Consider the following 18,330-nt stretch of genomic DNA (forward strand, 5'->3'; position numbering starts at 1 on the left):
TTCCCCAATCTGATGCTCTCTGCATGCTTGCACCCTCTCAATCAATACCCTTCCATATAACCTCCCAGGAATACTCAACAAACTTATACCTCTGTAATTTGAGCACTCACTTTTATCCCCTTTGCTTTTGTACAATGGCATTATGCAAGCATTCCGCCAATGCTCAGGCACCTCACCATGAGTCATACATACAATGATAATCCTACCAACCAGTCAACAACACAGTCACCCCTTTTTTAATAAATTCCACTGCAATGCCATCCAAACCCGCTGCCTCTTCTGCAAAGCTTTTACTACCTCTTCTCTGTTTACCAAATCGTTTTCCCTAACCTTCTTACTTTGCACACCACCTCGACCAAAACACCCTATATCTGCCACTCTATTATCAAACACATTCAATATACCTTCAAAATACTCACTCCATCTCCTCACCTCACCACTACTTATTATCACCTCTCCCCTTGCCTCCTTCACTGAAGCTCCCATATGTTCCCATGTCTTACACATTTTATTTACCTCCTTCGAAAACATCATTTTATTCTCCTTAAAAGTTGATGATACTCTCTCACTCCAACTCCCATTCACCCCCTTCTTCACTTCTTACACCTTTCTCTAGACCTCCTACCCCTTTCGTTTATGCATCTACCTTTCATTTCCATTATTTCCCTGCAAAAATCGTCGAAACTCCTCTCTCTTCTCTTTCAGTAATAATCTGACTTCTTCATCTCATCACTAACGACCCTTTCTAATCTGCCCACCTCCCACGCTTTTCATGCCACAAGCATCTTTTGCGCATGCCATCACTGCTCACCTATATACATCACATTCCTCAACCACTCCCCTTACGTCCGTTGTTCTCACCTTTTTCCATTCCGTACTCAGTCTCTCCTGGTACTTCCTCAGACAAGTCTCCTTCCTAAGCTCACTCATTCTCACCACCCTCTTCACCCCAGCATTCTCTCTTCTTTTCTGAAAACCCATACAAATCTTCACCTTCGCCTCCACAAGATAATTATCAGACATCCTTCCAGTTGCACCTCTCAGCACATTAACATCCAAAAGTCTCACTTTCGCGCGCCTGTCAATTAACACGTAATCCAATAACGCTCTCTGGCCATCTCTCCTACTTACATGCGTATACTGATGTATATCTCGCTTTTTAAACCAGGTATTCAAAATCACCAGTCCTTTTTCAGCACATAAATCTACAAGCTCCTCACCATTTCCATTTACAACATTGAACACCCCATGTATACCAATTGTTCCCTCAACTGCCACATTACTAACCTTTGCATTCAAATCACAAATGAATATAACCCGGTCTTGTCCATCAACACCACTAACACACTCATTTAGCTGCTCCCAAAACGCTTGCTTCTCATGATCTTTCTTCTCATGCCCAGGTGCATATGCACCAATAATCACCCATCTCTCTCCATCAACTTTCAGTTTTATATATATATATATATATATATATATATATATATATATATATATATATATATATATATATATATATATTCTTTCTTTCTTTCTTTTAAACTATTCGCCATTTCCCGCGTTAGCGAGGTAGCGTTAAGAACAGAGGACTGGGCCTTTTTTGGAATATCCTCACCTGGCCCCCTCTGTTCCTTCTTTTGGAGAAAAAAAAAAAAACGAGAGGGGAGGATTTCCAGCCCCCGCTCCCTCCCCTTTTAGTCGCCTTCTACGACACGCAGGGAATACGTGGGAAGTATTCTTAAACATCTCATTTCTAGCACAGCAACCCTCCTGCGCACAACTCTATCCATAGCCCACGCCTCGCAACCATACAACATTGTTGGAACCACTATTCCTTCAAACATACCCATTTTTGCTTACCGAGATAATGTTCTTGACTTCCACACATTCTTCAAGGCTCCCAGAATTTTCGCCCACTCCCCCACCCTATGATCCACTTCCGCTTCCATGGTTCAATCCGCTGCCAGATCCACTCCCAGATATCTAAAACACTTTACTTCCTTCAGTTTTTCTCCTTTCAAACTTACCTCCTAATTGACTTGACCCTCAACCCTACTGTACCTAATAACCTTGCTCATATTCACATTTACTATTAACTTTCTTCTTTCACACACTTTACCAAACTCAGTCACCAGCTTCTGCAGTTTCTCACATGAATCAGCCACCAGCGCTGTATCATCAGCGAACAACAACTGACTCACTTCCCAAGCTCTCTCATCCCCAACAGACATCATACTTGCCCCTCTTTCCAAAACTCTTGCATTCACCTCCCTAACAACCCCATCCATAAACAAATTAAACAACCATGGAGACATCACACACCCCTGGCGCAAACCTACATTCACTGAGAACCAATCACTTTCATCTCTTCCTACACGTACACATGCCTTACATCCTCGATAAAAACTTTTCACTGCTTATAACAACTTGCCTTCCACACAATATATTCTTAATACCTTCCACAGAGCATCTCTATCAACTCTATCATATGCCTTCTCCAGATCCATAAATGCTACATACAAATCCATTTGCTTTTCTAAGTATTTCTCACATACATTCTTCAAAGCAAACACCTGATCCACACATCCTCTACCACTTCTGAAACCACACTGCTCTTCCCCAGTCTGATGCTCTGTACATTCCTTCACCCTCTCAATCAATACCCTCCCATATAATTTACCAGGAATACTCAAAAAACTTATACCTCTGTAATTTGAGCACTCACTCTTATCCCCTTTGCCTTTGTACAATGACACTATGCACGCATTCCGCCAATCCTCAGACACCTCACCATGAGTAATACATACATTAAATAACCTTACCAACCAGTCAATAATACAGTCACCCCTTTTTTAATAAATTCCACTGCACTACCATCCAAACCATATATATATATATATATATATATATATATATATATATATATATATATATATATATATATATATATATATATATATATATATATATATATATATATATATATATATATATATATGTATATATATATATATATATACAAAAAAAAAAAAATATATATGTATATATATATATATATATATTCTATATATATATATATATATATATATATATATATATATATATATATATATATTTTTTTTTTTTTTTTTTATACTTTGTCGCTGTCTCCCGCGTTTGCGAGGTAGCGCAAGGAAACAGACGAAAGAAATGGCCCAACCCCCCCCCATACACATGTATATACATACATCCACACACGCAAATATACATACCTACACAGCTTTCCATGGTTTACCCCAGACGCTTCACATGCCTTGATTCAATCCACTGACAGCACGTCAACCCCGGTATACCACATCGCTCCAATTCACTCTAAGGAGGGCAAGGAATAGAGTGAATTGGAGCGATGTGGTATACCGGGGTTGACGTGCTGTCAGTGGATTGAATCAAGGCATGTGAAGCGTCTGGGGTAAACCATGGAAAGCTGTGTAGGTATGTATATTTGCGTGTGTGGATGTATGTATATACATGTGTATGGGGGGGGGGCCATTTCTTTCGTCTGTTTCCTTGCGCTACCTCGCAAACGCGGGAGACAGCGACAATGTATAAAAAAAAAAAATATATATATATATATATATATATATATATATATATATATATATATATATATATATATATATATATAAAATATATATATATATATATATATATATATATATATATATACATATATATTTTTTTTTTTTTTTTTTTTTTTGCTTTGTCGCTGTCTCCCGCGTTTGCGAGGTAGCGCAAGGAAACAGACGAAAGAAATGGCCCAACCCACCCCCATACACACACATATATATATATATATATATATATATATATATATATATATATATATATATATTTATATATATATATATATATATATATATATATATATATATATATATATATATATATATATATATATATATATATATATATATGTATATATATATATTTATATATTTATATATTTATATATATAAAATATATATATATCTATATATATTTTATTTATTTATTTTGCTTTGTCGCTGTCTCCCACATTTGCGAGGTAGCGCAAGGAAACAGACGAAAGAAATGGCCCAACCCACCCCCATACACATGTATATACATACACGTCCACACTCGCATATACATATACCTATACATCTCAATGTACACATATATACTCACACAGACACATACTTATATACCCATGCACACAATTCACATTTTCTGCCTTTATTCATTCCCATCGCCACTTCGCCAAATATGGAATACCATCCCCCTCCCCCCTCGTATGTGCGAGGTAGCGCTAGGAAAAGACAACAAAGGCCTCATTCGTTCACACTCAGTCTCTAGCTGTCATGCAATAATGCCCGAAACGACAGCTCCCTTTCCACATCCAGGCCCCACACAACTTTCCATGGTTTACCCCAGACGCTTCACATGCCCTGATTCAATCCACTGACAGCACGTCAACCCCGGTATACCACATCAATCCAATTCACTCTTTTCCTTGACCGCCCTTTCACCCTCCTGCATGTTCAGGCCCCGATCACTCAAAATCTTTTTCACTCCATCTTTCCACCTCCAATTTGGTCTCCCACTTCTCCTCGTTCCCTCCACCTCCGACACATATATCCTCTTGGTCAGTCTTTCCTCACTCATTCTCTCCATGTGCCCAAACCATTTCAAAACACCCACTTCTGGTCTCTCAACCACGCTCTTTTTATTTCCACACATCTCTCTTACCCTTACGTTACTTACTCGATCAAACCACCTCACACCACACATTGTCCTCAAACATCTCATTTCCAGCACATCCATCCTCCTGCGCACAACTCTATCCATAGCCCACGCCTCGCAACCATACAACATTGTTGTAGCAACTATTCCTTCAAACATACCCATTTTTGCTTTCCGAGATAATGTTCTCGACTTCCACACATTCTTCAAGGCTCCCAGAATTTTCGCGTCCTCCCTCACCCTAAGATTTACTTCCGATTCCATGGTTCCATCCGGTGCCAGATCCACTCCCAGATATCTAAAACACTTTACTTCCTCCAGTTCTTCTTCATTCAAACTTACCTCCCAAGTGACTTGACCCTCAACCCTACTGTACCTAATTACCTTCCTCTTATTCACATCTACTCTTAACTTTCTTCTTTCACACACTTTACCAAACTCAGTCACCAGCTTCTGCAGTTTCTCACATGAATCAGCCACCAGCGCTGTATCATCAGCGAACAACAACTGACTCACTTCCCAAGCTATCTCATCCTCAACAGACATCATACTTGCCCCTCTTTCCAAAACTCTTGCATTCACCTCCCTAACAACCCCGTCCATAAACAAATTAAACAACCATGGAGACATCATACACCCCTGCCGCAAACCTACATTCACTGAGCACCAATCACTTTCCTCTCATCCTACACGTACACATGCCTTACATCCTCGATATAAACTTTTCACTGCTTCCAACAACTTGCCTCCCACACCATATATTCTTAATACGTTCCACAAAGCATCTCTATCAACTCTATCATATGCCCTCTCCAGATCCATAAATGCTACATACAAATCTATTTGCTTTTCTAAGTATTTCTCACATACATTCTTTAAAGCAAACTCCTGATCCACACATCCTCTACCTCTTCTGAAACCACACTGCTCTTCCCCAGTCTGATGCTCTGTACATGCCGTAACCCTCTCAATCAATACCCTCCCATATAATTTAACAGGAATACTGAACAAACTTATACCTCTGTAATTTGAGTATTCACTCTTATCCCCTTTGCCTTTGTACAATGGCACTATACAAGCATTCCGCCAATCCTCAGGCGTCTCATCATGAATCATACATTAAATAACCTTAACAACCAGTCAACAATACAGTCACCCACTTTTTTAATAAATTCCATTGCAATACCATCCAAACCTGCTGCCTTGCCGGCTTTCATTTTCCGCAAAGCTTTTACTACCTCTTCTCTGTTTACCAAATCATTTTCCCTAACCCTCTCACTTTCCGCAACACCTCGACCAAAACACACTATATCTGCCACTCTATCATCGAACACATTTAACAAACATTCAAAGTACTCACTCCATCTCCTTCACACATCACCACTACTTGTTATCACCTCCCCATTAGCCCCCTTCACTAAAGTTCCCATTTGCTCTCTTGTCTTACGCACTTTATTTACCTCCTTCCAGAACATCATTTTATTCCTTCTAAAATTTAATGATACTCTCTCACACCAACTCTCATTTGCCCTCTTTTTCATCTCTTGCACCTTTTTCTTGACCTCCTGCCTCTTTCTTTTATACATCTCCCACTCATTTGCATTTTTTCCCTGCAAAAATCGTCCAAATGCCTCCCTCTTCTCTTTCACTAATAATCTTACTTCTTCATCCCACCACTCACTACCCTTTCTAATCAACCCACTTCCCACTCTTCTCATACCACAAGCATCTTTCGCGCAAGCCATCGGTGCATCCCTAAATACATCTCATTCCTCCCCCATTCCCCTTACCAACTTTGTTCTCACCTTTTTCCATTCTGTATTCAGTCCCTCCTGCCTCACACAAGTCTCCTTCCCAAGCTCACTTACTCTCCCTACTCTCCTCACCCAAACAATACCTCTTCTTTTCTGAAAACTCCTACAAATCTTCACCTTCGCCTCCACAAGATAATGATCAGACATCCCTCCAGTTGCACCTCTCAACACATTAACATCCAAAAGTCTTTCTTTCACGCGCCTATCAATTAACACGTAATTCAATAACGCTCTCTGGCCATATCTCCTACTTACATACGTATACTTATGTATATCTCGCTTTTTAAACCAGATATTCCCAGTCACCAGTCATTTTTCGGCACATAAATCTACAAGCTCTTCACCATTTCCATTTACAACACTGAACACCAAATGTATACTAATTATTCCCTCAACTGCCAAATTACTCACCTTTGCATTCAAATCACCCTTCACTATAACCCGGTCTTGTGCATCAAACCCAGTAACACACTCATTCAGCTGCTCCCAAAACACTTGCCTCTCATAATCTTTCTTCTCATGCCCATGTGCATATGCACCAAAAATCACCCTGTACATGCCTTCCATATATATATATATATATATATATATATATATATATATATATATATATATATATATATATATATATATATATATATATATATATATATATATATATATATATATATATATATATATATATATATATATATATATATATATATATATATATATATATATATATATATATAGGGAGGGTATTGATTGAGAGGGTGAAGGCGTGACAGAGCACCAGATTGGGGAAGAGCAGTGTGGTTTCAGAAGGGGTAGAGGATGTGTGGATCAAGTGTTTGCTTGGAAGAATGTATGTGAGAAATACTTAGAAAAACAAAAGGATTTGTATGTAGCACTTATGGATCTGGAGAAGGCATATGAAAGAGTTGATAGAGATGCTCTGTGAAAGATTTAAGAATATATGGTGTGGGAGGCAAGTTGTTAGAAGTGAAAAGTTTTTATCGAGTATGTAAGGCATGTGTACGTGTAGGAAGAGAGGAAAGTGATTGGTTCTCAGTGAATGTAGGTTTGCGGCAGGGGTGTGTGATGTCTCAATAGTTGTTCAATTTGTTTATGGATGGGTTTGTTAGGAAGGTGAATGCAAGAGTTTTGGAAAGAGTGGCAAGTATGCAGTCTGTTGTGGATGATAGAGCTTGGGAAGTGAGTCAGTTGTTGTTCGCTGATGATACAGCGTTGATGGCTGATTCATGTAAGAAATTCCAGAAGCTGGTGGCTGAGTTTGGTAAAGTGTGTGAAAGAAGAAAGTTAAGAGTAAATGTGAATAATAGCAATGTTATTAGGTACAGTAGGGTTGAGGGTCAAGTCAATTGAGAGGTAAGTTTGAATGGAGAAAGTTGGAGGAAGTAAAGTGTTTTAGATATCTGGGAGTGGATCATGGAAGCGGAAGTGAATCATAGGGTGGGGGAGCGGGCGAGCATTCTGGGAGCCTTGAAGAATGTTTGGAAGTCGAGAACATTATCTCGGAAAGCAAAAATGGGTATGTTTGAAGGAATAGTGGTTCCAACAATGTTGTATTATTGCGAGGCGTGGGCTATGGTAACACTAACGACAATAATAATAATAATGATAAGAATAATAATTGTAATAATAATAATAATAATAATAATAATAATAATAATAATAATAATAATGATAATAAAAATAATAATAATAGTAATAATAATAATGATAATAATAATAATAATAGTAATAATGATAAATAATATAAAAATAATAATAATAAAAAATATATATATATATATATATATATATATATATATATATATATATATATATACATTTTTTTATTATTATTATTTTTATATTATTCATCATTATTCCTATTATTATTATTATCATTATTATTATTACTATTGTTATTATTTTATTATTATCATTATTATTATTATTATTATTATTATTATTATTATTATTTGTTTTTTTTTTATTTTATATTATTATACTTTGTCGCTGTCTCCCGCGTTTGCGAGGTAGCGCAAGGAAACAGACGAAAGAAATGGCCCAACCCCCCCCCATACACATGTATATACATACGTCCACACACGCAAATATACACACCTACACAGCTTTCCATGGTTTACCCCAGACGCTTCACATGCCTTGCTTCAATCCACTGACAGCATTATTATTATTATCATTATTATTATTATTATTATTATTATTACTATTACTATTATTATTACTATTATTACTATTACTATTATTATTATTACTATTATTACTACTAACCCTCTCACTTTTCACACCACCTCGACCTAAACACCCTATATCTGCCTCTCTATCATCAAACACATTCAACAAACCTTCAAAATACTCACTCCATCTCCTTCTAACATCACCAATACTTGTTATCACCTCCCCATTAGCCCCCTTCACTGAAGTTCCCATTTGCTCCCTTGTCTTACGCATTTTATTTACCTCCTTCCAAAACATCTTTTTATTCTCCCTGAAATTTAATGATACTCTCTCACAACAACTCTCTTTTTCCCTCTTTTTCACCTCTTGCACCTTTCTCTTGACCTCCTGCCTCTTTCTTTTATACCTCTCCCACTCATTTGCATTTTTTCCCTGCAAAAATCGTCCAAATGCCTCCCTCTTCTCTTTCACTAATAATCTTACTTCTTCATCCAACCACTCACTACCTTATCTAATCAACGCACCTCCCACGCTTCTCATGCCACAAGCATCTTTTGCGGAAGCCATCGGTGCTTCCCTAAATTCATCCCGTTCCTCCCCCAGTCCCCTTACCTCCTTTGTTCTCACCTTTTTCCATTCTGTACTCAGTCTCTCCTGGTACTTCCTCACACAAGTCTCCTTCACAAGCTCACTTACTCTCACCACTCTCTTCACCCTCTTTCTGAAAACCCCACAAATCTTCAACTTCGCCTCCACAAGATAATGATCAGACATCCCTCCAGTTGCACCTCAGCACATTAACATCCAAAAGTCTCTCTTTCGTGCTTCTATCAATTAACACGTAATCCAATAACGCTTTCTGGCCAACTCTCCTACTTACATACGTATACTTATGTATATCTCGCTTTTTAAACCAGGTATTCCCAATCACCAGTACTTTTTCAGCACATAAATCTATAAGATCTTCACCATTTCCATTTATAACACTGAACACTCCATGTACACCAATTATTCCCTCAACTGCCACATTACTCACCTTTGCATTTAAATCACCCATCACTATAACCCGGTCTTGTGCAATCAAACCACTAACACACTCATTCAGCTGCTCCCAAAACACTTGCCTCTCATGATCTTTCTTCTCATGCCCAGGTGCATATGAACCAATAATCACCCATCTCTCTCCATCAACTTTCAGTATTACCCATATCAATCTAGAATTTACTTTCTTACACTCTATAACATACTCCCACAACTCCTGATTCAGGAGTAGTGCTACTCCTTCCCTTGCTCTTGTCCTCTCACTAACCCCTGACTTTACTCCCAAGACATTCCCAAACCACTCTTCCCCTTTACCCTTGAGCTTCGTTTCACTCAGAGCCAAAACATCCAGGTTCCTTTTCTCTGACATACTACCTATCTCGCCTTTTTCTCATCTTGATTACATCCACACACATTTAGACATCCCAATCTGAGCCTTCGACGAGGATGAGCACTCCTCGCGTGACTCCTTCTTCTGTTTCCCCTTTTAGAAAGTTGAAATACAAGGAGGGGAGGGTTTCTGGCCCCCCGCTCCCGTCCCCTTTAGTCGCCTTCGACGACATGTGAGGAATGCGTGGGAAGTATTCTTTTTATCCTATCCCCAGGGAATATATATATATATATAAATGCGACAAATATATATATATATATATATATATATATATATATATATATATATATATATATATATATATATATATATATATATATATATATATATATATATATATATGTCAGAAGTGGACGGAACGAAGAGAAGTGGGAGACCATATTTGAGTTGGAAGGATGGAGTGAAAAAGATTTTTAGCGAACGGGGCCTGAACATACAGGAGGGTGAAAGGCGGGCAAGGAATAGAGTGAATTGGATCGATGTGGTATACGGGGGTCGACGTGCTGTCAATGGATTGAACCAGGGCATATGAAATGTCTGGGGTAAACCATGGAAGGTTCTGTGGGGCCTGGATGTGGAAAGGGAGCTGTGGTTTCGGGCATTATTACATGACAGGTAGAGACTGAGTGTGAACGAATGGGGGATTTGTTGTCTTTTCCTAGCGCTACCTCGCACACATTAGGGGGAGGGGGATGTTATTCTACGTGTGGCGAGGTGGCGATGGGAATAAATAAAGGCAGACAGTATGAATTATATGCATGTGTATATATGTATATTTGCGTGTGTGGACGTGTATGTATATACATGTGTATGGGAGTGGGTTGGGCCATTTCTTTCGTCTGTTTCCTTGCGCTATCTCGCAAACGCGGGAGACAGCGACAAAGCAAAGTAAATGAATATATATATATATATATATATATATATATATATATATATATATATATATATATATATATATATGTGTGTGTGTGTGTGTGTGTGTGTGTGTGTCGGTGTATGTGTCTGTATTCAACTGAATTCAATCCAGGACCAGTTTCAGTCCTGTAGCCCACTGCGGCGTTACTTCCCGGACCATGTTATCAGAATGACTCCAAGAGAGATTCCACAAGGAGCTACGAACATTTTTCTGATGACATTCACCGTTCCGCATCTAATGATATCCTTGCTAAGTTTATACCAAGATGCGTTAAGTCACTCTTATCAACTACCGCGTATCCATCGCTGGTTTATCCTTGAGTACTAGATTAATTGTATTCAAAGAGCATAAATCAAAAAAGCAAGGAATCTGGGCAAATGGAAAATGTTAACAGAGTGAAATCAGTATTATTGCGAGTAAGTAGAGGAAAATCCGTACCATAGCGAGTAAGTACATACCTGTGTTTGAGAAATCCTGTCCCTGTAACACAATCCCGTACAGGGTCTCTGCCATTATGACGTGGTCACCTTGCCTGACCAGAGTGTCCATGCTCCAGTAGTACTCATAACCCCTCGCAAACCTGATGCGTCCTTCCTTCTCTGAGTCACCAACTTCTCGGAAAACACCAGTCTTTGCAGTCTTGAAAAGTGCATGAAAAGGTAAACCAGTAAATATGTATAATTTTCTGTATTTTGCAATACTATAAATCTCCAACACGTGAAACGAATGTCATTTCGAAGAGGGGAAAATGATCAATCCTACATCTGTCTTAAAGGATATGTATCTCTAGAAAATGGGTAAAAAAATGAAAAGTGAGTAGAAAAAGATTGTTTTCCTTTTGGCATTTCATATCATTAAGCACGCGACGGAAACAAAATTAAAAGAAGTAATGTTATCAAAGCACAGTACCTCTCCTAACAACATATATGAAAAAGAACCTGGTGGATAAAGGGAAAGAGTAGTTCGGGAAAGTCTTAGGAATAATGTCAGGGGTTGGTGAGCGGACAAGAGTTAAGGAGGGAGTAGCACTACTCCTGAAGCAGGGGCTCTGAGAGTATGCGACCGAGTGTAAGAGAGTAAATTCTAGATGAATGTGGTTGGAAAGAGATGGGTGATAATTTGTGCCTATGCACCTGGTCATGAGAAGAAAGATCATGAGAGGCATTATCCACACAACCTCTACCACTTCTTAAACCACACTGCTCTTCACGAATCTGATGCTCTGTACATGCCTTCACCCTCTTAATCAATACCCTCCCAAATAATTTCCCAGGAATACTCAACAAACTTATACCTGTATAATTTGAACATTCACCTTTATCCCCTTTGACTTTGTACAATGGCACTATGTATGCATTCCGCCAATCCTCAGGCACTTAACCAAGAGCCATACATACATCAAATATCCTTACCAACCAGTCAAACACTGTCACCCACTTTTTCAAGATATTCCGCTTCAATACCATCCAAACCCACCGCCTTGCCGGCTTTCATCTTCCGCAAATCTTTCACTATCTCTTCTCTTTTTACCAAATCATTCTCCCGAACCCTCTCACTTCGCACACTACATCGAACAAAACACTCTATATCTGCCACTCTATTATCGAACACATTCAACAAAGAATCAAAATACTCACTCCATCTCCTTCTCACATCACTACTACTTGCTATCACCTCCCCATTACCCGCCTTCACCGGTACTCCCATTTCTTCTCTTGTCTTACGCACTTTATTTACCACCTTCCAAAACATCTTTTTATTCTCCCCAAAATCTAATGATACTCTCTCACCACAACTCCCATTTGCCCTCTTTTTCACCTCTTGCACCATTCGCTTGACCTCCTGCCACTTTCTTTTATACATCTCCCACGCATTTGCACTATTTCCCGGCAAAAATCGTTCAAATGCCTCTCTCTTCTCTTTCACTAATATTCTTACTTCTTCATCCACCCACTCACTACCCTTCCTAATCTTCCCACCTCCCACGCCTCTCATGCCACAAGCATCTTTTGGGCAATTCATCACTGCTTCCCTAAATACATCCAATTCCTTCCCCACTCCCCTTACATCCTTTGCTCTCTCTCTCTCTTTATATATATATATATATATATATATATATATATATATATATATATATATATATATATATATATATATATATATATATATATAAAGAGAGAGAGAGAGAGAGAGAGAGAGAGAGAGAGAGAGAGAGAGAGAGAGAGAGAGAGAGAGAGAGAGAGAGAGAGAGAGAGAGAGAGAGAGAGAGAGAGAGAGAGAGAGAGAGAGAGAGAGAGAGAGAGAGAGAGAGAGAGAGACCCCGGTATACAACATCGTTCCAATTCACTCTATTCCTTGTACACCTTTCACCCTCCTGCATATTCAAGCACTGATCGCTCAAAATCTTTTTCACTCCAGCCTTCCCCCTCCAGTTTGGTCTCCCACTCCTCCTCGTTCCCTCCACCTCTGACTAATATATCCTCTTTGTCAATCTTTCCTCACTCATTCTCTCCATGTAACCAAACCATTTCAAAACACCCCCTTCTGCTCCCTCAACCAACCTGTTTTTGTTACCAGACATCTCTCTTACCCTTTCATTACATACTCGATCAAACCAACTCAAACCACATATTGTCGTCAAACATCTCATTTCCAGCACGTCCACCCTCCTCCGCACAAATCTATCTATAGCCAACTCCTCACAACCATATAACATTGTTGGAACCACTATTCCTTCAAACATTCATATTTTTGCTTTCCGAGATAATGTTCTCGCCTCGCACATATTTTTCAACGCTCTCACAACTTTCGCCACATCCCCTACCCTGTGACTCAGGTCCGCTTCCATGGTTCCATCCACTGCTAAATCCACTCTCAGATAGCTAAAACACTTCACTTCCTCCTGTTCTTCTCCATACAAACATACCTCCTTATTGACTTGTTCCTCAACCCTACTGTACCTATTAACCTTGCTCTTATTCATATTTACTCTCAGCTTTCTTCTTTCACACACTTTATCAAACTCAGTCGTCAGTTTCTGCAGTTTCTCACCCAAATCAGCCACTAGCGCTGTATCATCAGCGAGCAACAACTGACTCAATTCCCAAGTCATCTAAGCCACAACAGACTGCATACTTGCCCCTCTTACCAAAACTCTTGTTTTCACTTCCCTAACAACCCCATCCATAAACAAAGTAAATAACCATGTAGACATCACGCACACCTACCGTAAACCGACATTTACTGAGAACCAATCACTTTCCTCTCTTCAGACTCGTAAACATGACTTACTTCCTAAATAAAGACTTTTCAATGCTTCTAGCAACTTGCCTCCCACATCATGTGTTCTTTATACTTTCCACAGGGAATCTCTATCAACTCTACCATATGCGTTATCCAGATCAATAAAGGCGACAAGCAAATACAAAAGCTTTTCCAAGTAATTCTCACGTACATTCTTCAAAGCAAACACCTGATCCACAAATCCTCTACCACTTCTGAAACCACCCTGCTCTTCCCCAATCTGATGCTTTTTACATGCTTTCACCATCTCAATCAATACCCACCCATATAATTTCCCAGGAATACTTGACAAACTTATTTCTCTGTAATTTGAACACTCACTATTATCCCCTTTGCCTTTGTACAATGACACTACGAATGTATCCGCAAATCCTTAGGCACCTCAGCATGATTCATATATACATTGAACATGCTTAATAACCAGTCAACACCACAGTTAACAGATTTTTTAATAAATTCCACTGCAATACCATGCAAACCCGCTGCCTTGCCGGCTTTCGTCTTCCGCAAAGCTTTTACTACCTCTTCTCTGTTTACCAAATGATTCTCGATAACCAACTCACTTCGCACGCCGCCTCGACCAAAACACCCTATATCTGCCACTCTATCATCTAACTCATTCAACAAACCTTCAAAATACATACTCCAACTCCATCTCACATCACCACTACTTGTTATTACCTCCCTATTTGCCCCTTTCACCGATGTTCCCATTTGTTCTCTTGTCTTACGCACTTCATTTACCTCCTTCCAAAGCATCTTTTTATTCTCCCTAAAATTTAATGATACTATCTCACCTCAACTCTGTTTCACCTCCTGCACCTTTCTCTTGACATCCTGGGATTGTTAGGGATATGAATGCAAGAGTTCTGGAATGAGTGGCAAGTATGCAGTCTGTTGTGGATGATAGAGCTTGGGAAGTGAGTCAGTTGTTGTTCGCTGATGATACAGCGCTGGTGGCTGATTCATGTGAGAAACTGCAGAAGCTGGCGACTGAGTTTGGTAAAGTGTGTGAAAGAAGAAAGTTAAGAGTAAATGTGAATAAGAGCAAGGTTATTAGGTACAGTAGGGTTGAGGGTCAAGTCAATTGGGAGGTAAGTTTGAATGGAGAAAGACTGGAGGAAGTGAAGTGTTTTAGATATCTGGTAGTGGATTTGGCAGCGGATGGAACCATGGAAGCGGAAGTGAATCATAGGGTGGGGGAGGGGGCGAAATTTGGGGAGCCCTGAAGAATGTGTGGAAGTCGAGAACATTATCTCGGAAAGCAAAAATAGGTATGTTTGAAGGAATAGTGGTTTCAAATGTTGTACGGTTGCGAGGCGTGGGCTATGAGATGTTTGAGGACAATATGTGGTATGATGTTGTTTGATCGAGTATGTAATAATAGGGTAAGAGAGATGTATGGTAATAAAAAAGTGTGGTTGATAGAGCAGAAGAGGGTGTTTTCAAATGGTTTGGTCACATGGAGAGAATGAGTGAGGAAAGATTGACCAAGAGGATATATGTGTCAGCGGTGGAGGGAACGAGGAGAAGTGGGAGACCAAATTGGAGGTGGAAAGATGGAGTGAAAAAGATTTTGAGTGATCGGGGCCTGAACATGCAGGAGGGTGAAAGGTGTGTAAGGAATAGAGTGAATTGGAACGATGTGGTATTCCGGGGTCGACGTGCTGTCAATGGATTAAACCAGAGCATGTGAAGCGTCTGGGGTAAACCATGGAAAGTTCTGTGGGGCCTGGATGTGGAAAGGGAGCTGTGGTTTCGGTGCATTGTTACATGACAGCTAGAGACTGAGTGTGAACGAATGAGGCCTTTGTTGTCTTTTCCTAGCGCTAACTCCCACACATGAGGGGGGAGGGTGTTGTTATTTCATGTGTGGCGAATAGGCGATGGGAATAAATAAAGGCAGACACTATGAATTATGTACATTTGTATATATGTATATGTCTGTGTGTGCATATATATGTATACGTTGAGATGTATAGGTATGTATATTTTCGTGTGTGGACGTATATGTATATACATGTGTATGTAGGTGGGTTGGGCCATTCTTTCGTCTGTTTCCTTGCGCTACCTCGCTAACGCGGGGGAGAGAGAGAGAGAGAGAGAGAGAGAGAGAGAGAGAGAGAGAGAGAGAGAGAGAGAGAGAGAGAGAGAGAGAGAGAGAGAGAGAGAGAGAGAGAGAGAGGCCTCCATTTGGTGAGCATGCGATTGTTCAAGAAAGACAACGAGCGTTCATAAACTTATCATTTTACAAATTGTATCAACAATAAAGTTATCTAATTTGTATAGACTATCACTAATATCAAGATTATAATTCTTTGTGTATTCAATAACAGAAGATTCAATGATATTTCACCCGGTAATATAGTTGGAGTTAATAACTGAGGTGGCATTAGTCCGGTCAATATAATTATCATAGTTTTTAACGTGATTAAACAAGGCTTTTGATTTTTATCCCGTTAGTATACTCTATTTATGCTGCTTAAGTCTTACAGAAAAATCCTTACCAGTCCCCAACATAAAATTTATCATAATTTCCACATGGTACTTTATAGATGCATCCAGGAGAATTTTCTGGTGAATTCCTGAATAAGATATTCTTTATAGTATTATTGTTTCTGAAGGCAACATTTACATTAAATGATTTAAGCAAAGTAATATAATCATTAAAAGGAAAAACTAAAAGTTTCTTGGTGTCAATGGGAGGTTTGGGCTCAACTCTTTAAAATGATTACTAACTTAATGAATTTATAAATGAAAGATCTAGGGTACTTTAACTTAGATTCAATACAATGTCTTCTCAAACTCATCATCAATATACTCTGGACTGCAAATACATAATGCCCTAAGGAACATAGATTGGAATGATGATAATTTAACTCTGTCATGTTGAGATGAGTAATAATGGATATATGAGAATATATTGGTGGGTTTTCTGTATATGCTAAACTTAAAGTTGTTTTCTTGCCTATGGATCATGCAATCTAAAAATGGTCACATAAAATTATTTTCATTTTCAACTGTAAATTTGATGGAAGTTACTAAATTGTTAAATGAGGGGAGAAATATTTGTAAATTTTTAGTTGTTGGCCAAACACAAAGAACATCACCTGCATACCTAAACCAAATTGCATTAGAAGGTAAGATATCTTTTAATAATTTTCTTTCAAAAAATTCCATAGTACAGGTGAAAGAGGGTTACCAATTGCCATACAAAATTTTGGAGCATAATAATCTTCATTGAATCGAAATACACAGTCTTTTATACACAATTTTATCAGTTCAATAAAAACAGACTTTGATGCAGGTAAGTGAATATCATCCAAGGCATTAAATAGATATTCTAAAAGATCATCAGCTGGAACTTTAGTGAAAAATGAGGAAACATCAAGGCTAACTAGTTTGAAATTAAAATTTAACATTCATAGTGATTAGGTTGTTGACTAAATCTACGTTGTTCATGATATTAGAATTTGATACCCTACCCACTAAAGGGCTTAATAAAGAAACTAACCATTTTGACTATTTATATGTGATGGAGCCTACTGAACTCACTATAGGTCTTGCTGGAAAATTCTATTTATGTATTTTGATATGTCCATACATATATGGAAATGAAGGGGACAAAGATGACATACTTTTGATAATAGAACCATTACCTTTCAACAACATTTTTTTTCTTGAAACGGGAAATAACTGCTTCTATTATCAAATACACAAAGAATTATAATCTTAATATCTATGATGGTCTATACAAATTAGATAACTTTATTGTTGCCAAAATTTGTAAAATGATAAATTTATAAACCATTGTTGTTTGCCTTGGACAATCGCATATTTACCAAATGGCGTCCTAGCTTCGTCTCTTCGATGTGTATCAATTGACTGTTATATTTCTCTCTTGTGTGTCCCCTCATGATATGATTACTACA

General features: G+C 38.6%; 1 protein-coding gene across 1 annotated transcript in view; it reads right to left on the reverse strand.

The window, feature by feature from the left end:
* Positions 1–18,330, reverse strand: part of LOC139753923 (glutamate receptor-like) — a 67,487-nt gene that overhangs the window by 14,310 nt on the left and 34,847 nt on the right. The window contains exon 10 of the mRNA XM_071670881.1: positions 11,554–11,734. Within this exon, the coding sequence (XP_071526982.1) occupies positions 11,554–11,734 (181 nt within the window). The remainder of the gene's footprint in view (positions 1–11,553; positions 11,735–18,330) is intronic.

This window comes from Panulirus ornatus, chromosome 16 (assembly GCF_036320965.1).
Source record: "Panulirus ornatus isolate Po-2019 chromosome 16, ASM3632096v1, whole genome shotgun sequence".
NCBI lineage: Eukaryota > Metazoa > Arthropoda > Malacostraca > Decapoda > Palinuridae > Panulirus > Panulirus ornatus.